A 26417-nucleotide genomic window follows, 5' to 3' on the forward strand; every position below is an offset into this window, starting at 1 on the left:
TTCCAGCCCACTTATAAATTTATACACATACACACACACTGCACATTCACATTTTATTTTGTTATAGTTTAGTTTTAGGTGTATTTTATTTGATGTTCATGTTCTGAAAAATCAGAAGTTACTCACCATTTACTCAGGACTTGAGTAGTTCTTTCTTACTCTTACTCAAGTAATTTTTGGGAGGACTGCTTTTTACTTTTACTTGAGTCAAATTACTTTCAAGTAACAGTACTTACTTATTTGAGTACCATGTTTGGCTACTCTACCCACCTGACTGTGTGTATGTATACTTTTGCACACTAAATTATAATAACGTACATGTTGCACAACACCTCCCACTCCTGACATCTTGTCTACTTCATCCACTTCACATATGCTGTATTGTGTGGATGTGTGTGTGTGTGTGCATGCATGCATGCATGTGTGTGGTCTTGACTTATGGGTTCATTAGCCACGGTAGAGGAGAGCCTTTTAATTGTGGCTGAATTATAGAGGAGGTGGAGGGGGTGCCATGGGAGCTCCCTGTGTGTGTGTGTGTGTGTGTGTTCTTTGCACAAAACACACACACTAACACTAAGTGCAAAAAGCTACACACATACACACACGCACACACTCATCGATCAGCTGCCCACCCACATCCTCGCTCCGTCCTGCTGAAGTGGGGTGTTTCCCGTACACACTATGTACTACCTACGCATACTTACACGCACTCCACCCACATGGGAGAGCCCAGCAGCAAAGAAGAACACGGCCGTTAAAAAGGCGGCAAAACAGCTACGAGGGAGACAGGGAAATTGCTACCATACCGTAGCAACTGCATGCTAGCGTTTGATTCATCGGCTATATCAAACGGGTTGATAGATTTCCTGTGTATGCTGCGCTAACGAGCATAACATGACGCTTTGAAGCCGAACTAAAACTAAAATGTTGTTTTGTTTATGGCTGATGTCTTTGAAAATGTGTATATGCTTTATTTATACAAATAAAGTGGAACTTCAGTTTACCAAAGATTCGGTTTATGAACAACTAAGATATGAATGACTAAGATAGTGCACAGTGATTTTCTCGTGAACTCACTGTTATTTCATCATCATAAATTCTGTTTTCACCTATTTCTTTGAGCTACATTATTTATTTGTAACCGATCAAAATAAGGTACATTTAACGTTGTTCTGCGGGAGGAATGGATTCATTGCTTTTCCATACATTTCAATGGGAAACATGACCTCAGAACCTCATAACCTGAGGTTAGACTATATGATATGATATGATATGATATGATATGATATGATATGGGTAAACACGAACAAAGCCTAAACATTGGATATTGTTATCGGTGGCGCCCCTGCAGTGACATCTTGGGCTCTCTTTTTGCGATGGGCTTAAATCAGGTGTGGCGCAGTGAGACAGGGTTTTCGTAATTTGCAAGACACGCACTCTGCCATCATATTAACAAATAAATAAATATGTAAAAGAAAAATTAAATGATAAAGATTGACATTGAGATAGCAAGTTGCTCCGTTGCTTTGAGGAGCTGATCTGGTTTCTTCTGTGGTAAATGATTTGTCGTCTCCTGTTTTGGACAAGATTGTCTCAGAAGGGACCGACGTTGCTACAACGGCAACAGTTGCATTAGATGTTATCAGCAACCTTTATTGGAAGGTATGTGTGCATCTAAAACTTTGCTGCAGGAATCTGTGAGTGCCACAGATGGAAGATGACAAAACTGTCCAAAGGTCATGCGTGTACCCAGTGCAGCCTCGGTAACAATTACACAGCAGACATGAATGCTGTCAAAATGAACGATTACTCCCAGTGATTAAGATTAATAGTCAAATAAAAATGTCAAAATTCCATCCTGATAGATACCTTCAGGTTTGAGTTCCCTGCCACGGACATGTTCAGGGCTCGCTCGGCTCTCCATCTGTTGGCTATGTCCTGGTGTGACTGTCTTTGATTGTTTGCTCGATGTGTGTCATGTGGTTAGGGTGCGATGGATTGCGTACAAACCACTGGGCGTTGAAATGGTAGATGGTGAACAATCAGAATCACTCTATCCTGGTGCGGTTTTTCTGTACATGCTTTTGAACAATGACAATGAACACAAATGTTTTTTTGATATGAAATAGATTTTTATGGACTTGGACTCGACTCGGTCTCAACTCCCAAAAGTCTTGGTCGGAGGGAGTTCTCCTCTCAGGCAAGTCTTGGTCTCGTATAGTGCGGTCTTGAGCACAACACTTGCAGTATGTTACCATAGCAACCACATGTTATCATCTTTAGAAGCCAGCATTTGAGGGCTCAGTCAGTCAGAAGGGACAATGACATTATGCAGCATGGTCACAAATGTAACCCAAGCAAACATGTAAACACACACGAACACGCATGCATGTTTGTGCGTGTGCACCCTGTCGGTGGTTATCAAGCCACATTACTGGTGTAAATGGTGATATGCCTCCTTGTCCCCGAAAATAGCCTGCCGTGACATCGGTGGGACCGATGACGTCATCGCTGTCTTGATGTCACGGACCCCCCAAAGCCTCGCAACAGCCCCCCACCTCTACCCTGAATAGTATTAGCACGATGTTACCGGGATCCGGCCGTCTAATTTTAGCAAGCGAGTGCACGTCAGAGCAGAATCGGGGCAAAGTCGTATCAGAATAATTTTTCCCAACGTCAGTTTGGACAGATTAGTGTCTAAAATGTGCTTTGAAGGTCAAGATAGGATTTATGTCAGTAAAGTAGGCTGATTTGTACTCTGGTTCAATATGAAAGACGTCACGGATTAACTGACTCAACAATTCGAAGCTGAAAACCAGTGGAAATATGGACACTCTGTGGGCAAAGCTCCGAATAAAAGAGTGGAAGTTGAACAATGTGATCAAAACAAGACCGTCCTTTGTACAGTGCACCAAAAGAACGAATATCACGCTCATCAGAGATTAGTCAGCCGTTGCAATGTGAAAGTAGCAAAACTGAGCAGCGGGTTTAGGAGCCAATAGTCCAGTCCAATATTATACCGCTACGCATTTTAACCTCCAGTATGCCTCGAGTGTTGGAATGTCTCTTTCAGGATCATGGAAAGCTTCGAGTTATAAAACACAAACCATGCGAGCGCAAATTCACCGTAGATGACAAAAATGAATTTAGAACTTGTGAACGTCAATTTAGATAAACTTGGGAGCGTTGACTTAGACAAGAAAAAACAAGGAGTGCAAATTTAAATACAAACTTGTGAGATGAAAAAAAAACAACAACAAAACTGATTTTTTTAAAAATGCAAATTTTGTGAAAATTGGGAGCACGAATTTAGACAGCAAACGTGAGTGCGAATCTAGTTAACCAAAATGGGAATTTCGATTCTAAAAAAATGCTAATTTTGTGAAAATTGGGAGCACGAATGTAGACAAAAAAATGTACATTTACATAACGCATTTGTAAGCTTACATTTTTAGAACAAAAACTTGCGAGAACAAACCCGTGTGCACAAATTTACATACAAATTTAGACAAAGAAGACGTGTGAACACTAATTCAGATAAGGACGAAATTGGCGAAGGTGGAAGTACAGTTATAGAGAGGCTTGTTAAAAACAGGGCATTACATAAAAACCAAATTGGTTGTTTGTCTGCGTACAGTACTTGCCAAGGTGTACAAAGAGTACATGCAGGAGAACACGGAGAATGTCGTTATGTTCAAATGTAACATTTCATTTTCCCTTGTATTCATCCCATCTTGTCCATGTGGGGAACTTGTCACATTTTTAGTGTAAATCGAAGACTACGCCAGAAGGCTCTGTTGCGTACTACTAAAAGGCGGCGGCGGGGGCGGGGGCGGGCAGTGCAGTGCAGTGTGTGGCGGGGGCTAAGCTTTTTCTCCTTCAGTGCTCATAGAAAGGCAGGCCGCTTTCGCTTACGTCACATCCACATGCACGCATCCGACCGACCAGGACAAGGGAGTGGGCTGTGGCCGCTTGGAGAGGCTCGATGAGGATGAGGATGAGGATGAGGATGAGGATGAGGATGATGATGATGTGGTCAACAAGTATTGTCATAAAGGAGATTGAAAGCCTTATTTACATCAAAGGACCCATATTACGACCTTTCTTTCACAATCTGCAACCGTTGCCAGGTATCTTACTAACATCCCCTCTGCTTGAAATAGTTCAGCTCCGGGGGATTCTTTTCGAGGAGCTTTTGTTAACGTGACAACCAGAGCAGAGCTTGGGTCTTGGGCAAAGAAAGCGTGACTTGGCGTAACCAAATTCACAACTTTTTCCCCCCTTTCTTGTGACTTTTTTTTCCCCCTCAATAAAGGTAACTATCAGCAAATCCAATGACTTTTTGGGGTGTTATTGGAGACTCTGAGACTCCCTCCAGCATCCAGCCTGCAAATGAACGGCACTTGGGCGAAGCCACTCCTCGCCAATGTAACCAGATCCCCTATAAAGTGAACACCCATGAAAATTCTGTTGTATTTTTAGAAAAGAAAAAGACACACAGGCTTTTTTCTCTCTCACTGTCTGACATGAAATCAGACTAAACCTTTGCTTTTTGGGTCAATTAGGGTTACCAAAATTATTTCTATATACTAAATGCCAGAATAATGAGAGAAGGCAAATTTCCATTACTTTCTTCAAAGTCAGAAGTTTACATACAGTAAGCTCACTAAACAAGTTGGGAAACCCCAGATGATGATGTCATTGCTTTGGAAGCTTCTGGCAGCTCTATTGACAATTGCAGTTAATTAGAGACCCGCCTGTGGATGTATTTGAACTCGGCATACCGGAAGGACACCGCGTCTTTGTCTTACATCGTGGGGAAGTTCAAAGACACTTGCCAAGATATCAGGAAGAGAATTGTGGACTTGCACAAGTCTGGCTCATCCTTGGGCAACATTTCCAGATACCTGAAGGTGGCACATTCACCTTTTAAACACCATGGGACTGTCCAGCCACCATACCGCTCAGGAAGGAGGCGCCAACGTGCTTTGGTCCGAAATGTGCGTATCGACCCAAGATGCTAGCTGAAGCCGTGAAGAGCGTGTGATTATCCACAGTGGAACAAGTACCATACCGACACGGGCTGAAAGGCCGCTGCCGGGAAGAGGAAACATCAAAAAGCCAGATTACAATTTGCAAATGCACACAGGAAAAAAGATCTCCATTTCTGAAGACATGTCCTGCGGTCTGACAACACTAAAAGTGAACTGTTTGGCCGCAATGAGCATCGTTATAGTTGGAGGAAAAAGAGGGACGCTTGCAAGTCTGAGAACACCATCCCAAATGTGAAATGCTGGGTTGGCAGCAGCATGTTGTAGGGTTGTTTTGCTTCACCAAACAGATCGCATCAATGAGGAAGGAACATTATGTGCAAATACAGAAGCAACAGCTCAAGTGAAAAGCTCGGGCGCAAATGGGTCTTCCAAATGGAAAATGACTCCAAGCGGACTGCCAAAGTGGCTACAAAAGTGGCTTAGGGAACCCAAAGTCAGTGTTTTGCTGTGGTGGCCATCACACACACAAAGCCCCAATCTCAATCCCGTTGAAGGTTTATGGACAGACCTGAAAAGTCACATGTGAGCAACGTTGTTTATAAACTTGGCTCAGTTACACCAGTTCTGTCAGGAGGAATGGGCCAAAATTCCTGCCAACTAGGGTGAGAAGCTTGTGGAAAGACATCCAAAATGTTTGACCCGAGTCAGAGAGTTTAAAGGCAACGGCACCAAATACTAATCAAATGTCCTGTATGTCAACTTCTGACTTTGAAGTAAAGAAGAACGAAAGAAAGAAAAAGGCTGCTTAAAAAAGCCTTCTCTCGTTAGTCGGGCATTTAGCATATAGAAATGATTTGGGGAATCGTAATGGGCCAAAAACAGGAAACGCTTCCTGTGTCTTTTTATATCGTGGATAAACATCTGCTTTCCACTGTGCATCTACAACGTCCAGGGGAGATGTCGACTGAATGACTACGCTGGTGGATCAGGGTTTTCAAAATGAAGGCCTTACTTGATATCGTTCAAACGGTTGCCATGGTGATACAAGTAAAAGGCAGAAATGCAGCAAAGATGGCTCACGTGAGCCTAAAAACACCAAACGCGCCCTTTTACATTCACTTTGAAGTTGAGGCTCACACTTGTTTTGCTGCTAAGCAATGCGGAGGTGAGGGCGGCTGTCACACTTTTCCAGCGCATCTGCTTCTGCACAATGTAGGTCAGCGGACAGCAAAAGCATTCGCCTGACCTGCGAGATGACCAAAGACATGAGAGTGGAGCACATGGGGTCCCCGAACGCTGGTTATTTCCCATTTGTTTGAATTTGGAAAGCGTTTTCTCCCCATCATAAATGGGAATAGTTTTAGTCGCACAGGCAATATTTTAATAGAGATTTTAAAGGGGGACGGACGTATTTTGCCAAAGCAACTTTTTCTGGTATTTGTCTCTGTGAAATATGAATTCAAATGGTCCACACATTCCCGATTTCCAAAGCCTGAAATCAGGTCATTGGAATTTCTCCAGCTTATCTACGTCACTAGCGAAGATCTCCGCCTGCCTCTCCGCTTCTGAGCCAGCGCTGTCAACATAAACATGTGTCCGCTCACAAGTGGGTCTTCCACACGGAAGCAACCAATCAGAGGAAAGGGGGGCAGTCTTAGCCAAATATGGACAGAGTGGATACAAAACTGGGTCAAACAGAGGTAGCTGTCCTTGTCTGGAAACAAAACCAAGATGTTTTTTTGAAATGAAATTGACACTTTTTTGAAAGTCCCTGTTAGTCGCTCGAAGAAGCTCTCAAGACGCAAAATGCGGGACATTTCACATACTCTTAGGATTCATCTGTCTTGTGAATGTCAGCACACCTAAAATAAGGGTGTGTCAAGCTACGATGCTAAAATGAGGATACGGGGACGTATGTTGCTAAAATGACGATATGTACATACGCTAAAGTGACCATATGGGAAGATTTATTCAGTAAAGACGGTTCTAAAATGACCATTCAGGCAGATATATTTGTAAAATGATGATACATAAAGATAGATATCTTGCTAAAAGGATACTTACAGCACATTATTGAAATGACGATACATAAAGGTAAGTTGCTAAAGTGACGACGCATGAAAATGACTTATGGGAAGGTACGTTACTAAATGATGATATGGGAAGATACGGTGCTAAAATGATACCACAGGAAGATTGGACTCATTTGATTGTTTCATCAAATGAGTATGCCTTAAAATATGTCAATGTGACAATGTGGCAATGTGTAAAGGAAGGTTACAAAAATGATCTTTCACTCTCCCTCAAACAAGATTCCTAGCAAACGGAGAGACACCCGCGGGGTTGTCCGTGCCATCCCTCCCGCTCATGCCCGTCAGTCCGTCTATCTTTCCCGCCACGTACCAGCTGTCGGGCCTCGACGGCAATGTGCAAACAGATGGGTGGGGAGGACGCCAGGGAGGACAAGAGAGGAGGTTTGACCCACATAACGCAACCGTCCGGCTGTATTTATAGACCGAAGTGCCCTAATTGGCGGGCCGCTGGGAGACGGCGACAGCCTCGCTACCCTTCCTCTCGCCCTTCACCTCCGCAAACGTTACCCTCCTCTCACGCGGTCCTCCTCCCTGTCCTTTTGTGGTCCCGCACTCTCACTCGTCCACCCCAAGTGGTCAAGGTTGACAGCTCGCAACTCACGTTGGACTCTTGTCGATTTGAATCAACACGACGTAGCAAGGTAACATTGGTCAAAATTCACTTCATCGCATGATCGTTGGAAGCACCTGTTGATACAAAACGATGGGGTTCTAAAATGACCATATCTTGGTTCATAAGGATGTTTGTAAAAATGTGCTGCAAATGACAATACGGAAAGATAGGTTGCTAAAATGGCCATACGGGAAGATATGATGCTCAAGTGACGGTACATGCATCAATGACGACTCCTGATGGTATGTTGCTAAACTGACATTAAAGATATGTTGCCAAAAGGACAATACGTAAAATAATGAATGATGTTATGTTGATCAAATGACAATACATTGAAAAATACCCTGATACAGATCAGACTGGACTCACGTAGGAAGTACTCTGAAGCGTCAGCCTCATAGTCGGCATCCTCCGGGAAGTGATCTATCTGTTTGCACATGCCTTTGAAGGAACCTGACAGACACAAAAGAAACTTGAATTGAACACACTTAATCAAGGAAACGGCGCAGTAACAGATGCCAGATGTCATGTGAACAGATGCCGCAGCGCATAAACAGGATGCTGCGTGGCATCATTGGATCGACGTGGGCCTGCATTCGGGTGCTTCCGTCACACTGCTCTTCAACCCGCATCGTGATCCTACAGGCAGGCGCCTTTGCAGCTTAGGGCTAATCCCGCGGCTGCGGGCTCTTTGAAAGACTCGATTCATTATTAAATAAGAATTAGGATAAGCAGAGCACAGCAGGAGGGGGAAATAAAGTAGCCAGCAGTTTTATAAGCCTTCAGAAACAGGCCCTTAACTAGCCTTTATTGGCAGTTGAATTGGACCAATGCCGAAGGATAGCTCACGAAAATGATCATATGCAAAGATATGGGATTGAAAAAGATATGTTACTAAAATGACAAAAGGTTGGATGTGTGTGTGTGTGTGTGTGTATGTTGGCTATGTAGGAAGAAGAAAAGATATAGATCACTAAAATTTGGATATGGGAGGATGTCGTGCTAAAATAACACCAGAAGAAATCTTACTAATATGACAATACGGAAAAGATATGTTATTAAATTGGCAACACGGGAAGCTATGTTACTAAAATGAGGATACCACACGTCGCTAAAATTACGATTCGTAATACAAACAAACAAACTCAAATTATGATATGGGAAGACATCTTATTAAAATTAAAAGACGGGAAGATATGTTCCTAAAATAAGGATACCAGGAGATACGTTGTTAAAGTGTTGATACGGGAACATACTGTATGTTCGTAAAATGATGATACGATATATGATATGATATGATGAAGAAACATGTCACTAAAATGCTAATAATGGAAGTTATGGTGCTAAAATAACGATTTGAGACTTTATATTGCTAAAAGGACTATACAGGAATAGTATATGGTGCTAAGAAGTTGAAAAAGGTTACTAAAACGATGGGGAGGTTTTGGTGCTAAAATACCGATTGTGCACTGTATGGAATATATGGGGGGCGGCACGGTGGACGACCGGTTAGAGCGTCAGCCTCACAGTTCTGAGGTGCGGGGTTCAATCCCCGTCCCCGTGCCTGCGTGGCTTTTCTTCCTCCCACATCCCCAAAACATGCGCATTCATTGGAGACTCGAAATTGCCCGTAGGCATGACTGTGAGTGCGAATGCTTGTTTGTTTGTATGTGCCCTGCGATTGGCTGGCAACCAGTTCGGGGTGTACCCCGCCTCTCCTGCCCGATGACAGCTGGGATAGGCCCCGCGGGGCACGCCCGCGACCCGCGTGAGGAGAAGCGGCTCAGGAAATGGATGGATGGATGGATGGATGTAATATATGCTAAATGACTAAAGATATTCTAAAGGACAGAAGATACTTTGGTAAAATGATGATACAGAAAGATATGCTGGGAAACTAAAGATACTGTTGTACATGAAAAGAGTTTGAACAGTACAATATGCTTGTCAAATGATGGCAAATGAAGACATGTTACCAAAAACAATGACACGGAAAGATATGTTGCTAAAATGACAATATGAGCACATCATTTTGGTAAAATGATAATACGGAAAGATATGTTGCCAAAATGACTAAACATAAAGATACATTACGAAGATGATGGTATGTAAAGATACGCTGCTAAACGACGATAGGATCCATTCGAGTTTATGGCCTTCCTAAACAGGCCCTTAATTAACCTTGATTGGCAGTTGGCGTGTACCTAATGTTGTGTCCCGTAAATGAGTGTCTGGACGAGACTTCCTGTCCTATTTTGTCATGAGTCCTACAAAGAAGCTCCAGAAATAAGCTGAATAGCTTTCACCACTGGAAATGATGGATCCACAGAGCTGAGTCATCTATTTAAAACATGACATCACTTTTTTTTTTTTAAATCCGGTAATCTACTGCTGAGCTCTTGATGTGATGTCAGTGTAAATTCAAAGAAAAGTGATGATGCGATGATAAAATGTCAATAGTACATATACAGTACATACAGTATGTTAGTAAAGGGAGGTTATATATCAGGAGGTGCTGGAGCCTATAGCCCAGCTGACTTCGGGCAAAAAGCGGATGCTAAAATGATGACATGGGAAAATAAAATGCTCCAATGACAATGTATATGATACGTAGGTAAAATTACAAAGTCCAATTCCAACCAAACAAATAAAAACACAACACAATGATTTGCTTTTCAACCTATATTAAATTGCAGAGACAAGATATTTCATATTCAAACTGAGAAACTATTGTTTTGTTGTTTTTTGTGTGTGCAAATATTCACCTATTTTCAATTTGACGCCTGCAACACGTTCCCAAAAAGTTGGGACAGGGGCACGTTTATGACTGTGTTACATTACCTTTCCTTTTAACAACACTCAATAAGCTTTTGGGAACTGTGGTCACTAATTGTTGAAGCTGTGTTGGGGAAATTCATCCCCATTCTACCTTATGTACAACTTGAGTTGCTCAACAGTCTGGGGTCTGCCTTGTGGTATTTTGCGCCTCATAATGTGCGACACATTTTCTGTACTGCTGGCAGGTCAGTCTGGTATAGTACTCTGACTTTTTTCTACAAAGTCACACTCTTGTAACGTGCAGAATGTGGCTTGGCATTGCCTTGCTGAAATAATCAGGGACATCCCTGAAAAAGACGGTCGGTCCATTCCTGGTTGGAATGGCAGCATATGTTACTCCAAAACATGGATGGTTCTTTTCCTTTTTGATTTCCAAAAACAATTTGAAATATAGACTCATCAGACCACAGCACACTTTTCTACCCTGCCTCAGCCCATCAGCTCAGGCCCAGAGAAGCCGGCGGCGTTTCTGGGTGTTGTTGATGTATGGCTTTCGCTTTACATGGTAGAGTTTTAACTTGCATTTGTAGCTGTAGCGACAAACTTTGTTAACTGCTAATGGTTTTGTGAAATGTTCCTGAGCCCAGACGGCAATATCCTTTACACTATGATGACGGTTTTTAATGCAGTGCCACGTGAGGGATCCAAGTTCGCGTGCATTCATTGTCCGTTTTCGGCCTTGCCGCTGACCTGCAGAGATTTCTCCAGATTCTCTGAATCTTTTGATGATATTGTGGATCATACTTGATGAAATCCCTAAATTCCTTACAATTGTACATTGAGAAATGTTGTTCTTAAACTGTTGGACTATTAGTTCACGCAGTTGCTCACAAAGTGGTGAACCTTGCCCCATCAAGAATACTCCTTTTCCTGAATACCCAATCATACAGATGTCACTGAAATGACAATATGTGAAGATATGTTTAGCTAAAATGATAATACGTATAGATATGTTGTTGCTAAAATATAACGGCATGTAAAGGTACAGTACGTTACTAAAATGTCAATCCATGAAGATATAGTGTTAAAATAACAAGGTGTAAAGATATGTTCGTGAAATTACAATACAGAAAGATGGTAAAGCATCACAATGTGCCTTTAGTCGTGTTAATTGTTCAATGAGGATGCCTGCTGTGCTACATTAACGTGTCTTTAACACCATTGAGGTCAGCCAACAAGCTGCCCTCTGATTGGCTCGGGTCACCGAGGTCTCATTCTATTGGTGTAACTCATTGAGAGAAAGGCTAATTGGATAAGTGAATGATGGAGATGTCATGGTGGGCCTCACAATAATAGCATTGACTTCATGTTTAATAGCATGTGCATTATTTAACAGCACACTGCTACGATGATGATGATGATCAGATGGCTCTGCAGTGACACTGGAGTCGGAGGCTGGCTATGCGCTGCAATGCACGACAGTGGAAAGCAATGCAAGGCATACTTTGTGTTTTTGCAGTGTGATTTATTATTATTACACACATTTCTTTGATGATTGTGTCATCACTGATATTACTGTTAGCGTTCAGTCTCATCGGTTTAGAAACATTTCTTTCCATTTTAGCGACAGATTATCTTTACATATTATCATCAACGCACCATCCCATAATGTCCTTTCAGCAAAATATCCCTTCCTATATCATCATTGTGGCTCGAACCTCGGCCGTCCCTCTGATGAGCTCATTTCTAATTTGATCCAACCCGGTCACTCCGAGAGCGAACTTCAACATCTTCATTTCCGCCACCTCCAGCTCCGCTTCCTGTTGTCTCTTCAGTGCCGCCGTCTCTAATCCGTACATCGTGGCCGGCCTCACCAATGTCTGCGAAACTTTGCCATTCATCCGAGCAGAGACTGTTCTGTCGCATAACACACCTGACACCTTCCTCCACCCGTTCCAACCTGCTTGGACCCGTGTCTTCACTTCCTGACCACACTCGCCATTGCTCTGGACGGTTGACCCCAAGTATTTCAAGTCCTCCACCCTTGCTATCTCTTCTCCCTGTAGCCTCACTCTCCCCCACCACCCCTCTCATTCATGCACATATTTATTTGTCTTACTTCAGCTAATCTTCATTCCTCTGCTTTGCAGTGCCTGCCTCCATCTTTCTAACTGTTCCTCCACCTGCTCCCTCCTTTCACTGCAGATCCCAACGTCATCAGCAAACATCATGGTCTACGGGGATTCCCGTCTAACCTCATCTGTCAGCCTATCCATCACCACTGCAAACAGGAAGGGGCTGTGGGCTGATCCCTGATGCAGTCCCACCTCCACCTTAAATTCCTCTGTCACACCTACAGCACACCTCACCGCTGTTCTGCTGCCCTCGTACATGTCCTGTATTATTCTAACATACTTCTCTGCCACTCCAGACTTCCGCATGCAGTACCACAGTTCCTCTCTGGGTACTCTGTCATAGGCTTTCTCTAGATCTACAAAGACACAATGTAGCTCCTTCTGACCTTCTCTGTACTTTTCCATCAACATCCTCAAGGCAAATAATGCATCTGTGGTACTCTTTCTAGGCATGAAACCATACTGTTGCTCGCAAATACTCACTTCTGTCCTGTGTCTAGCCTCCACTACTCCTTCCCATAACTTCATTGTGTGGCTCATCCACTTTATTCCTCTGTAGTTCTCAACACATTTCCATCTCTATCCTTAATCACCTTAACCTGCTGCACATCCTTCTAATCTCTATCTCTCTGTCTGGCCAACCTGTATAGATCCTTTTGTCCCTCTTTAGTGTCCAATCTGGCATACATGTCATCATATGCCTCTCGTTTGGCCTTTGTCACCTCTACATTTGCCCTATGTCACATCTCAATGTATTCCTTTCGCCTCTCCTCGGTCCTCTCAGTTTCGCACTTCTTCTTAGCTAACCTTTTTCCTTGTATGATTTCCTGTACTGTGAGGTTCCACCACCAAGTCTCCTTCTTGCCTTTCCTGCCAGAAGATACACCAAGTACTCTCCTGCCTGCCTCTCTGATCACCTTGGCTGTAGTGGTCCAGTCTTCTGGAAGCTCCTCCTGTCCACCGAGAGCCTGTCTCACCTCTCCCCGAAAAGCCTCACAACACTCTTCCTTTTCTCAGCTCCCACCACATGGTTCTCTGCTATGCCTTTGTCTTCCTAATCTTCCTCCCCACCACCAGTGTCATCTTAAACACCACCATCCTATGCTGTCGAGCTTCTACCTCCGGTCTTGTAGGTCACCCTATGTTCCTGCCTCTTCTGGAAAAAAGTGTTCACTACAGCCATTTGCATCCTTTTTGCAAAGTCTACCACCATCTGTCCCACCAAGTTCCTTTCCGGATGGCGTACTTACCCATTACTTCTTCATCAGCCCTATTTTCTTCACCAACATGTCCATTCCAATCTGCACCAATCACGACTCTCTCTCTGTCTGGGATGCTCAGAACTACTTCGTCTAGCTCCTTCCAGAATAGAGGAAGGGTAGCGAGGCTGTCGCCGTCTCCCAGCGGCCCGCCAATTAGGGCACTTTGGTCTTCCTGACATTCAAAATCTTTCTTTTTACCAATGTACCTAGTTTCCTTAGTTCTCAACCGATTTGAACTGTTCCAACTTTGTGTTCAGCTGATTCGAGCTATCATATGAACTGTTGCACTTTGCTAAAATTCCCTAGATTTTCCAAATAAAAGTCTGAAATTCAAAACAATTTACAAATGTACCTACAGTTTCCTTTTTTTCAACTGATTCAAACCACTCCCATGTTGTGTTCAGCTCATTCAAGCCATCCTATGAACTATTCCAAATTGTTAAATTTCCTTAGATTTTCAAAATAAAAGCACTTCACTTCATTCTATACCATTGAATATCATTCCACATTATTCCATATTATTCAACATCATTCAATATCATTCCATATGATTCAATAGCAACCCACACGATTTTCATTCAGCAATTCTGCATTCACCCGCAATTTCTCTTGAAACTCGACTTGATATTATTATTATTGTTATTATTATTATTTCAACAACGTCTTTACGTTTGCGTATCGTTGTTTTGGCAAAATGTCTTCACGTATTGTCATTTTAACCCAACTATCTTAACATATCGTCATTTTACCAAAATATCTTCCCGTATTGTCAGTTTATCAACATACCGTTATATATTTCGTCATTTTTGCAACATTTGTTCACGTATTGTCATTTTGCAGACATCATTTTAGCAACAGAACTCCCGTATTGTGATTTTAGCAACACATTTTCCCATGTCGTTATTTTAACCACATCTTCCAGTGTCGACAGTTTTGTGACCTATTTTCCCATATTGTCATTTTAGCACCTCTTCCTCTATCATCATTTTAACATCACAGCTACCTTCCGTAAATGACAATACGTGAAGATCTGTTGCGAAAATGAATTCATAAGAAGATGCTATGTTTCCAAAAGGATGATACATGATGATATGTTGCTACAATGACAATATGCGAATATATCCACCCTCCTGAATAATACACAAGCCGGGAGATAAACGACAAGTTTCCCTAAAAAGCTTGGCATCATCTGTGTATATATTTCACACCTCGAGAGGCTGCTAAGTTGTCGCTACGTTCCCATCGCACGTCGAACATGTCGCCCGCACGAATGCCTCGTGTCGTCGCTGAATACTTTATACTGGGTGGCCTTTCATGACCCGCCTCGGTGGGAAAACACACAAATGCTTTCTTCCCCCCGAACCTTTGAAAAGCACATCTGGCGCTCGTGTCTCCACGCCACTAAGACGCTTGGTGGCCGAGACGGCGACACCCGCCGAGACGGATTCTTCCCTCAGGTGTTTTGAATGTGTACATTGCCAAAGCACAAATCTAAACACCGCATTTCAGTTCGAAACTAAACATATTATATTGTTATAAGTTTCGTTCAGTGTATAAATACCGATACAAAGTTCTTCTAAATTGTCACCAAAATGTAAGCATTTTAGTTATGCACTGTACTACTGTTATCTATCTATCAATCTATCAATCTATACAATATATATATCTATATATACTCTATAGATAGATAGATAACAGCAGTTTGCCTCCAAAATATGTCAGCTTTCTCATGCTCCTTCTTTGTACAAACTTCTTCTCAATTTTCACAAGAACAGGCTTGTTTTGTTGCAGTAAAAATGGAATCCTTTTAGATTCTGACAAGAATTTAGAAGAAAAGCTTATCTCAAGTACATATGAAATGACAATGTACTATAATCCAACAAAACATCAACATCACAGACATAATCGGACTAATTTAGACAAAAAACCTAAATGAAAGAAAAGTTCCTTCTTTTATATTCACTGACATTTCCCCCAAATGTCAGCTTTCTCTCAATTGCAGCCTTAGTTCTTGTACAAAATCCTACTAAATTGTCACGAGATAAGGCTCCCTTTATAATACATAGCAAAAAAAAAATAAAATCCTAAAAAGTCAAAACAGGGACCATACAAGTCTGTAACTTCATGGCACAGGTACCGTTGCAGGGAAAATATACATGCAGATTAATGGAGAGTGTGAAAGAATTGTATTGGTCAAGCAAATTTTGTCACGCTGCGTCACCTTCGCTTAGTTTAGTCCAAATTTCCTCCAACATTGTTTGGCTTGATGACGTCCAGCGGTTGGCACATGCTCGTTTTGATCACGCTGATCAATGCATTACATCGCACCGCACTTAACGTGTACATTGGTTTCATGTTTCTCTGCCTTATTTGTGCCTTTTAAAGCCTCTGGCCTCTAAAAGGTTTTGACTTTGGCTATTCAAATAAGGAAGGTGAAGCGGCTACAGGACATTTCAAGTGAATCTAATGGAAATTAGCGACTTGCGGTGACATCAGATCAGTGGGCCAAATAAACACGGAGAAGAACTAGATGACGAACATGAACAAATGGACAGCAAACGTAAATGAAAAATGGCCATTTAATTGAATGTAACTTTGAGGATCTCAATTCAATAAAAACACTAACCCTAGCCAGTGTTCCTCCTAAAACACAATTTCTAACCAACTAACCCTAACACATAAACCCCTAATCCTAATCCCAAACCCTAACCACAATCCCTAATGTGAGACAAAATCCTAACCCTAACTCTAACCCTAACCACAATCCCTAACTGTAAATCCTAACACCTGACACTCACCCCAACCTCTAACCCAATATTCGAACCTTTAACACTAGCTTTAACCCCTGACACTAACCCCAACCCCTAAATTCTAAAGCCTAACCCTGAGCTGTAAATCGAACCCCCAAACCTATCCGTAAAACCCCAACCCTAACCCTAACCCTCTAAAGCCTAACCCAATCTCTAACCCCAAAAGTTAATCCTTAACACTAACCCAACCCGTGACAAACGTATTGACTTTTAATGCAACAGTACGTTGAAAACAGAAACTCTACGTGGGATTACAAAACATCAAAACCCAACTCAAATGTTGGGATGTTGTGGTTGTGGACGCAATGCTTTACAAAAGAAGAGATTACAGTTTGGAATAAGGCTGTAATGTAACAAAATGTGCACAAAGCCTTGTAACTACTTTCCAGATGCACTGTCTATGACTGTTTTTTTTTTTTATACACAGGCTTAGCACGGGGCTGTTAAGTGTGTTTTGTTCTGGACCGTAAAAAGGTTTGAAGAAGACGCAGCTTTACGTTTACGTGCTTTTGTTGAAATCCCCGCGCTCGTTTATGACACTGTGAATCCACACTCATCTTCATTTGGATCTTAACGCTCTTAATTTGTCCATCGACTCACTTGAGCTTGAATTGATGCTTGGGAATTAAGTGGGAGGCCACTTTTATTGTCCGCTGAGCGAGAAGACGACAGTGCAACGCTGACTCAACTGTTCATATTTGTGTCCTAGTGACTTCCTCAAGTCCTAAAATCCAATTCAAAGATCTTACTCAAATGACCAAATTGTCACCTTCCTTCAAAATTGCTGCTTGGACATCTTAAGACTCAATAATGACAAAGACTGATCATTTTAGTCGCGAGGCACACTTGCAGAAAACAGCCAAAGGTTAATGGAGTCCATTGGAATTTTGGGGAGCTAATGCAGCCCGCGAAGCCAGTTTGACTTAGCAACATGAAATTTGGCAGGCGTGTCTATCTTGAGTAGACCCACGGAAAAAGCCTGAAGAAGCCATGCCAGAAAAGACACAGAAAGTCTGCCATTTTGCTTTGAAGCAGACATTTTTCGGGTCAAATTGCAGTAGCAGTAGCAATCTTGAAAAATGGGCATAGGTTTGAAAATTCAGTCCCCGAAACCATTTTCAGTCACTAACATGAAATCAATCAATATCAATGGTTTTCATTTGTGTAGCTTGACCCTTTAAGGCTAATTGAAAGGAATACATACAATGACTGTTCTCTGGAAAATTCAACCTACAATATAGAAGCCGCAAAAAAAAAATATGCCAGAGAAGTCTTAAGGTTGAAGCTGCGATGTGGGTCACATGACCACACCGAGCTCTCCTCTCGTAGTAGCAGAGGGCGTGTCAAGCGACACAACGGGTTACACTGAATGTGTGCGTGTGCCTCTGCAATGACGCCGCCGCCGCCGCCGCCGCAGCCAGGTGTGTGTGTGTGTGTGTGTGTGTGTGTGTGTTTTCATGCGCGCCGTCAGCCATGTTTGACAGGTTCGGCCGCCACGAGAACGCCAGGAGGTGCGTCGTTGTTTGCGTGTGTGTGTGTAAGGAACGCAATAGGGGTCTACAAGTGTTAGTGAAGGGAGGTCTGGGTGGGGGGAGGGATATGACTCATCCACTGCATGGGCCTCTGGCTCATTGCTCTGCCTCACTCGCTCGCTGCATAGCAACGGCTGTTCAAAGGCTCATATAGGTCCATAGCAACCAGCGCTGATAGCGTAGCGGCCTATAAACACACTTAAAACTGGTATTTCTGCTTTTGTGGGGGACCACATCAGTGACCTTAGTGGACCCTCTTCAGTTCCTCTTGTGACGTGGGGATGTGACGTGCCTGTTTAACCATTTTCTGGGCTTTTATATTCTGAAATAAATCTTTTTTTCCCCTGAAATTCACCAAAGCTGTGTTCATTCTGGTCCGGTAGCAGTTACAGGAGTTTGGGGGGGAGAATTCAGCCCCTGAAGCCAGTTTCATCAGGCAACTTGAAATTTGGTACATGTGTTTATCATGAATAGAACCACAAAAAAAAGCCTCAAGAACTCACGCCTTAAAAGTCACAGGAAGTCAGTCATTTTTGGTTTGACCAGAGTGAATTTGCAACCACCAGAAAATTAGGGTCTGCACTCTACAGCACCTGAGTTTTTGGAAAATGTTTGCCCGAAACTAGTTTCACTTAGCAACATGAAATTGAGTAGGTATGTGTAGAAAAAAAGTCCAAAAGCCATGCCTGAAAAGACACAGGACGTTGGTTGAAAGTAAGCATTGACAAACACTCTCTCGAGTCTCAACCCTCAACAATTGTCCGCTTGCCCTGCACAACATGAAATAGGAGTACAAAACACGTCCGAGAACCCATATCTGAAAAGACATAGGACGTCTTTGAAGCGTCAATTAGTGCTAACAGTCGTGCAACCCAAAATTGTCTTCCAAACCCCGAGGCCAGTTACACTCAGCCACATGAAATTTGGTAGGTATGTCTATTATCAGTAGACCCACACAAAAAAATGACTACAAACCTTGTCTGGAAGTGTACAGGAAGTCTGGCATTTTGGTTTGCAGCAAACACTTTGGGCTCAATTCACAGTAGCTCAAAAACTTTATCTGAAATTATAATAAAGTCTCCAAAAGTCCTGCCCGAAAATGCACAGAAAGCCTGCTATTTTGGTTTGAAAACGCCATTTTACAAGGTCCGATTCCTTACAAATTTGAAACGTGTCTGCTAAATACACGGATAGTGCTAAATTCCGAAAGATTCTTTCGGCATTTGGTGCGGATGAAGCGTTGCAATGTAGTTTGATGACTCGCCATCAAGCCCAAGCCTGCACAGTGTTCTTTTTTCCATCACACCTATCCCTTTTTGCCTCCTCATCCTCTCCTTCTATCCCACGTCCACCTCTTCCTCACCCCATCCTTCCTTCACTCACTGATTGTTCTTCCTGAGTTTTTTTAATCTCCTTGAGAGATAAGAGGATTTATGTATTTTACGGCAGCGTGCCGGCGTGGAGACTGAGAGGTACTGCTTGTTTTGTTTTTTTGGTCAGAGGATTCTTTTGACCACGATGCTGAGCAGGAAATAGTCAATTATGACGAGCTATAAAAGATGCGATTTATCTAAAAAGAATATCACAAAACTTATTCGTAACTAGTTGTCGCATTTAGCGAATGACAGGTCTTACTTTTAAAAATCCCCTTCCTTGAAAGTTGGAGAAAAGAAAATTAGCCCCCGACACCAGTTACACCAATTGACACGAAATTGGGCAGACGTGACATGTCTACCATAAGAGGACCCACGAAGAAGTCTCAAGGACTCATGCCAGAATCCAAACAGGAAGGCAGCTATTTTCTTTTGGAACAACCCATCCATCCATCCATTTTCTGAGCGGCTTCTCCTCACGAGGGTCGCGGGCGTGCCGGAGCCTATCCCAGCTGTCATCGGGCAGGAGGCGGGGTACGCCCTGAACCGGTTGCCAGCCAATCGCAGGGCACATCGAAACAAACAACCATTCGCACTCACAGTCACGCCTACGGGCAATTTAGAGTCTCCAATGAATGCATGTTTTGGGGATGTGCCCGGAGAAAACCCACGCAGGCACGGGGAGAACATGCAAACTCCACACAGGCGGGGACGGGGATTGAACCCCGCACCTCAGAACTGTGAGGCTGACGCTCTAACCAGTCGGCCACCGTGCCGCCTTTTGGAACAACCATTTTGGGCAAATTCACTCAATAATGCCGCCTTGAAAGCTGGAAAAAAATGAGCCCCGACACCACGAAATTGGGCAGACTTGTCTATCATAACAGGACGCACGAAGAGCTCTAAAGGACTTATGCCAGAAATTGAACAGGAAGCTGGCTATTTTTTTGTTTTGTTTTGAAACAGCCATTTTGGGCAAATTCACTCAATAATGCCGCCTTGAAAGTTGGAAAAAAATGAGCCCCGACACTAGTTTCACCGATTGACACGGAATTGGGCAGACATGTCTATCATAACAGGACGCACGAAGAAGTCTCAAGGACCTATACCCGAAATCAAACAGGAAGTCAGTTACCATTTTGGGAAAATCCACTCTTGAGGACCCCCTGGCAAGTTTGAAAAAATGAGTGCCCGTTTCCGCAATCGACACGAAATGGGGTGGATATTGTACGTACACACAGTGGGGGGGGGGGGGGGGGGGGGGGAGGAGTATTAAGTCAGCCACCAATTGTGCAAGTTCTCCCACTTCAAAAGATGAGAGACTCCTGTAATTTTCATCATAGGTATACCTCACCTATGAGAAACAAAATGAGAGAGAAAAAGATCCATAAAATCACATAATTTCTTAGCAAATTATGGTGGAAAATAAGTATTCGGTCAACTACAAACAAGGAAAATTTCTGGCTCTCCTGAACTGTAACTTCTTCTTTAAGAGACTCCTCTGTCCTTTGAACTCGTTATCAGTATCAAAGACACGTGTCCACAACCTCAAACAGTCACACTCCAAACTCCACTATGGCCAAGACCAAAGAGCTGTCAAAGGACACCACAAAGAAAATTGTAGACCTGCACCGGGCTGGGAGGACTGAATCTGCAATAGGTAAGCAGCTTGGTGTCAAGAAATCAACTGTGGGAGCAATTATTAGAAAATGGAAGACATACAAGACCGCTGATAGTCTCCCTCGACCTGGGGCTCCACGCAAGATGTCACCCCATGGGGTCAAAATGATCACAAGAACGATGAGCAAAAATCCCAGAACCACACGGGGGGGGACCTAGTGAATGACCTGTTAAGAGCTGGGACCAAAGTAACAAAGGCGACCATCAGTAACACACTACGCCACCAGGGACTCAAATCCTGCAATGCCAGACGTGTCCCCGTGTTTAAGATGGTACATGTCCAGGCCCATCTGAAGTTTGCTAGAAAGCATTTGGATGAGCCAGAAGTGGATTGGGAGAATGTCGTATGGTCAGATGAAACCAAAATAGAACTTTTTGGTCAAAACTCAATTTGTCGTGTTCGGAGAAGAAAGAATGCTGAGTTGCATCCCGAGAACACCATACCTACTGCGAAGCATGGGGGTGGAAACATCATGCCGTGGTGCTGTTTTTCTGCAAAGAAACCAGGACGACTGCTCCGTGTAAAGGAAACAATGAATGGGGCCATATATGGTGAGGTTTTGAGTGAAAACCTCCTTCCATCGGCAAGGGCATTCAAGATGAAACGCGGCTGGGTCTTTCAGCATGACAGTGATCCCAAACACAGAGTGGCTTCGTAAGAAGCATTTCAAAGTCCGAGAGCGGCCTAGCCACTCTCCAGATCGCAACCCCGGAGAAACTATTTGGAGGGAGTTGAAAGACTGCGTGTCTGTCTTGCCCAGCGACAGCCCCAAAGCATCACTGCGCTCCACCCTGAACAGAACTGTGAGGCAGACGTGCCACCATTTTATTGCCATTGCTATTTCATGTTTGAATTGGTACATTTTGGGGCGTTTTAAAGTTTCATCATTGCATGACAATTTTAGGATTGTATTGATTTCTTCATGCCTTTTCCCCCCTCCTATCGCCCTCTTCACGCTTGCTCTTCTCTTTTTCAACCCTGCCCACATTCTGTAGGACATGCTAGTGGCCAATTCATCATATCTCGCCCAGAGAGTGAAAGAGAGAGCGCATGATGACACCTTCATAAGATGTTAGTCATTACTGGTGCTCTTGTTTGTGGATGACTAAGCCCCGTTGTCGTGGTGATTGTGGTGGCAACCCCGCTGGATATCCTCCTGGTATCATCCCTCAATAATGAGGAGGAATTATTATTGTTATTACTCATATGAATATGATTATTAACTATTGTCATGTTTGTCTCAAGTGTAAACTCATTTGACTCTTGTTGGTGTAGTAACTATGACAACCAAGACACCAGGAAGCACTGAATTTGCTCAGGATTAGCCCTGGTCACACAGAGATAAAAAAAAAAAACATCGCAATTATACATTTTGATCCTCATTTTAATATTTGGTCACCGTTTCATGATTTGATCAGCATTTTTCAAGTGATAAGCTGTTGTTTTTCTTTTCAGAGGTAAGGTGTTTATTTGTTCATGTGGACGACAAATGTTTGATTGTCACGCATCTATCGCTTCTCATCAGCACCTGTTGTTTTTTTCTCAGGGAAAAAAGGTGTTTATCCGAGGTGTGGCATTTACAGTATATGCTCACATGAAGGGCGACAAACCCGTCCTATAACTGTCACACTGTTTTTTGTTCTTATTTGAGGTGTGGCTTTTTTCCTCCACATGGATGATGACAACCCCGACGTTTAACTGTCGCTTGTCTATTTTTTTTTTTAAATCACCACAACCTGTTATTTTGTAGGGAACAAACAGTCGGTGTTTTTATTGAGGTGTGGCATTTATTTGTTCATGGAGACGACAAACCTAAATTATCACACAACTATATCATTTTGAATTGTCACCGTCTGTATTTCTGTTTATTTGAGGTGTGGTGCTTATTTGTTCACATGGATGACGACAACCCTGTCATCTAACTGTCACACGTCTACTCTATATATTTTTAATCGCCACTGGGGAAAAACAGGAGGTGTTTATTTGAGCTGTGGCGTGACTTTGTGCACGTGGATGAAGACAAACCCGCTGTTTAACCATCATGTGTGTATAATCACTACCTATTACTTTTTCTACATTCAACATGGTGTTTATTTAACGTGTGTTGTTTATTTGTTGCCCTGCGACTGACTGGCGACCAGTTCGGGGTGTAGTCCGCCTTTGGCCCGAAGTCAGCTGGGATAGGCTCCAGTGCCCTGCGACCCTGACCAGGATAAGCGCTGTTGAAAATGGATGGATGGATGGATGGATGGATGTTTATTTGTTGATATGGACCTGAATTTTAATCAGCTGGGAAAAAGTCTAAAAATGAGGTGTTTATTTGAGTTGAACATTTGAGTTCTATTTTTTATCTCGGGGGGGGTTTAGTTGAAGTGTGTCGTCTCACTTTGTTCACATGGATGATGACGAACCCGGTGTCTGGATTTTCTTTTTAATGAGCTGTCATGTTTTGCTTTAAGGGCAGCACGGCGGGCGACTGGTGAGCACAGTCCTGAGGACCCGGGTTCCAATGTGGCCTTCCTGTGTGGAGTTAGCACGTTCTCCCCGTGCCTGTGTGGGTTTTCTCCGAGTACTCCGGTTTCCTCCCACATCCCAAAAACATGCCAGGTAGGTTAACTGAAGACTCTAAATTGCCCGTAGGTGTGGATGTGAGTGCGAATGTTTGTTTGTTTATTTGTGCCCTGCGATTGGCTGGCGACCGGTTCAGAGTGTAGCGCGCCTCTCGCCTACAGTCAGCTGGGATCAACTTCAGCACGCCCGCGACCGGCGTGAGGATAAGCAGTACACAGAATGAACTGAGTGGATGTGAAATGAATGGAAAAAGAAATGAATGGATGTGTTATGTTTTTAATATCATTTTGATAATCGACATTTTGGAAGGTAGCCACGTACGATATATTACGATATCTATGTGACTTCGATATTTGATCCCGGTGTAGCAATAGCATATTGACAATGATATCACCATATTGCTATTTTGTGAGTGTGTCTGGGTAGAGATACGCACGCACGCACGCACAGAGGTCACTCTCTTTGGCTGTGGGATGACGGCGCAGACGGCCTGTCAGCACCTTCCCGCCAAGCGTTAAAGAGGGCACGTGGAGGTGCCAGCGAAACACACACATACACACACACACACACTACACTATTCTGTCACGTGAAGCAACAACAAGCATCAGGTGACATCACTGTGATGGCACACAGGATGCTTCGTGCACTTACTGGCTTTGTGTGAGGTGGGTTTTCATCCATTTGGATGTATTTATTTCAGGTGTGGCCTTTATTTGTTCAAGTGGAGGACGAACTCCGTGTTTAGATTTCAATATGTCTGTATTTTTTTTAGTCATCATCTGTTCATTATTCCTCCCAGGAGAATAAAAAAAGAAGTCGATGTGAATGTGAAGTGGACAATGAGCCGGCCGTTCAAAAAATGTTGACCATCAGCTGTTATTTTTTTCTCGGGGGGGAGGTGTATATTTGAGGTGTGGCGTTTATATGTTAAAATACTGCAGAGCAGTGGTCCCCAAGCCCCAGTCCGCGGACCGGTACCGGGCCATGAGGCATTTGTTACCGGGCCGCAGAGAAAGAATGACCAATTGATATCGTTTCCAGTGTATTGCCATTTGCGTGTCAATGTGTTTTATTTTGAAAATTGGCCGGATTTTCTCCTCCGCAACAGCTGCGCGTCTCAATTGACACGTCGAGACATATAAATATATAAATCTAAATATCTCTCTATATATATATGCGCTACAGCCGGTCCATGAGGAAAAATGCCTACTCTAAACCGGTCCGCGGTGCAAAAACGGTTGGGCAACACTGCTGTAGATGATGAACCCGGCATTTAATTGTCACACCTCTTTTTTAACTGTCATCTATTTCATTTTTTTTCTCAGGGAGAAAGAAAATTTGACATTTCTTTGAGTTGTAGTGTTCATAGGGGTGACAAAAATGTCCGCAAAATGGGGGCATCAACTTCCACAGCGCGCACGTCAGCACTGGCCCTCATGTCCTCTGCCGCCGTTCGGGCCAGATCATCGCATACGCACCACAAGGACACCCAGCTTAACACAACCATAACGAACCATACAGAAACTGGGACAGTTGGCTCAACACCACTCCCCTGGCTCCCTGCCTTATCAAACATTGCTCCCCCATCTACTCTTTATGAAGTAGGACGTAGCCTACTTACCGACAATCGTTTTAGCTATTTTGACTTTTTCTCCCGACCCCAAAATCGAAAACGGTAGTCCGGGTGGTCTTTTCCTACCGAGTATATTCCTGATAAACCAGGAAGTGGCAAAATGAGCAACAAAGGTTTTTCTTCCCACCTCAGAATTAAAGAATGGTACAGTCCGGTCTGGCATCCACATAGACCAGGAAGGAGCCTCCTTAGCAACAAATATTTTTAGCTAATTTAAACGTTTCCTTCCTGCCACACGATCGACAATGGTCCGGTCTCGTCTGTCATCCTCATAAACCGGCAAGTAACCTACAAACCTACAAGAAACGACTTTTTGTTTTTAGGTATTTTAACTTTTTCCTCCCTGCCTTAGTGTAAAAAAATGGTACGGTTCTGTCTACTGTTCTTCATAAACCAGCAACTAGCCTACATAGCAACAAACATTTTTTGTTGTTTTCAGCTGTTTAAAGCAAGATGAAACCATGCCCTCGCTCCCACCACAGAATAAAAAATTGGTACAGTCATCGTATATCATCCTCCTGCATACATTTATTTTTTTTTTTTAAATTACATTTCCATGAATCGCCCCCAAACCGCCTCCGAATCCAAATGGTATTGTCCAGTTGGTCTATTTGGCTCCACAGTAAAAAGCTGATGATTCATTCATTCATTGTTAAAAAAAAGAAAGAAAGAAAAACCCATAAAGGGCATTGTGGTGTGTCTCCACAGCTTAAAAACAGTTTAACCTTGTGAGGTTCACTGGCTTCAGATGTCCTCTGTAAAAAAAAAAGAATGATGAACATGTGCACACACACACACACACACACACACTCACATCTCATTCCCAGAAACATATCTGCTGTCACACACACGGCGGCGGCGTGATGGAGATTAATAACGGCACTTAGAGCCCGCTGAGCTCCACCTGTCACGGCCCGCGAGCCTTCGGGGCTGCTGGGCCGG

At 43.2% G+C, this 26417-nt stretch overlaps 1 protein-coding gene across 2 annotated transcripts in view; it reads right to left on the reverse strand.

Moving 5' to 3' along the window:
* The window catches only part of LOC133476688 (voltage-dependent calcium channel gamma-2 subunit), a 40501-nt gene that overhangs the window by 9882 nt on the left and 4202 nt on the right, over positions 1–26417 (reverse strand). Inside the window, exon 2 of one of the 2 annotated variants that reach the window (XM_061770405.1) lies at positions 8070–8153. The exons of the other annotated variant lie outside the window; for it this stretch is intronic. Within the exon in view, the coding sequence (XP_061626389.1) occupies positions 8070–8153 (84 nt within the window). The remainder of the gene's footprint in view (positions 1–8069; positions 8154–26417) is intronic. 2 annotated transcript variants of the gene reach the window in all.

Source organism: Phyllopteryx taeniolatus, chromosome 4 (genome assembly GCF_024500385.1).
Source record: "Phyllopteryx taeniolatus isolate TA_2022b chromosome 4, UOR_Ptae_1.2, whole genome shotgun sequence".
Lineage (NCBI taxonomy): Eukaryota > Metazoa > Chordata > Actinopteri > Syngnathiformes > Syngnathidae > Phyllopteryx > Phyllopteryx taeniolatus.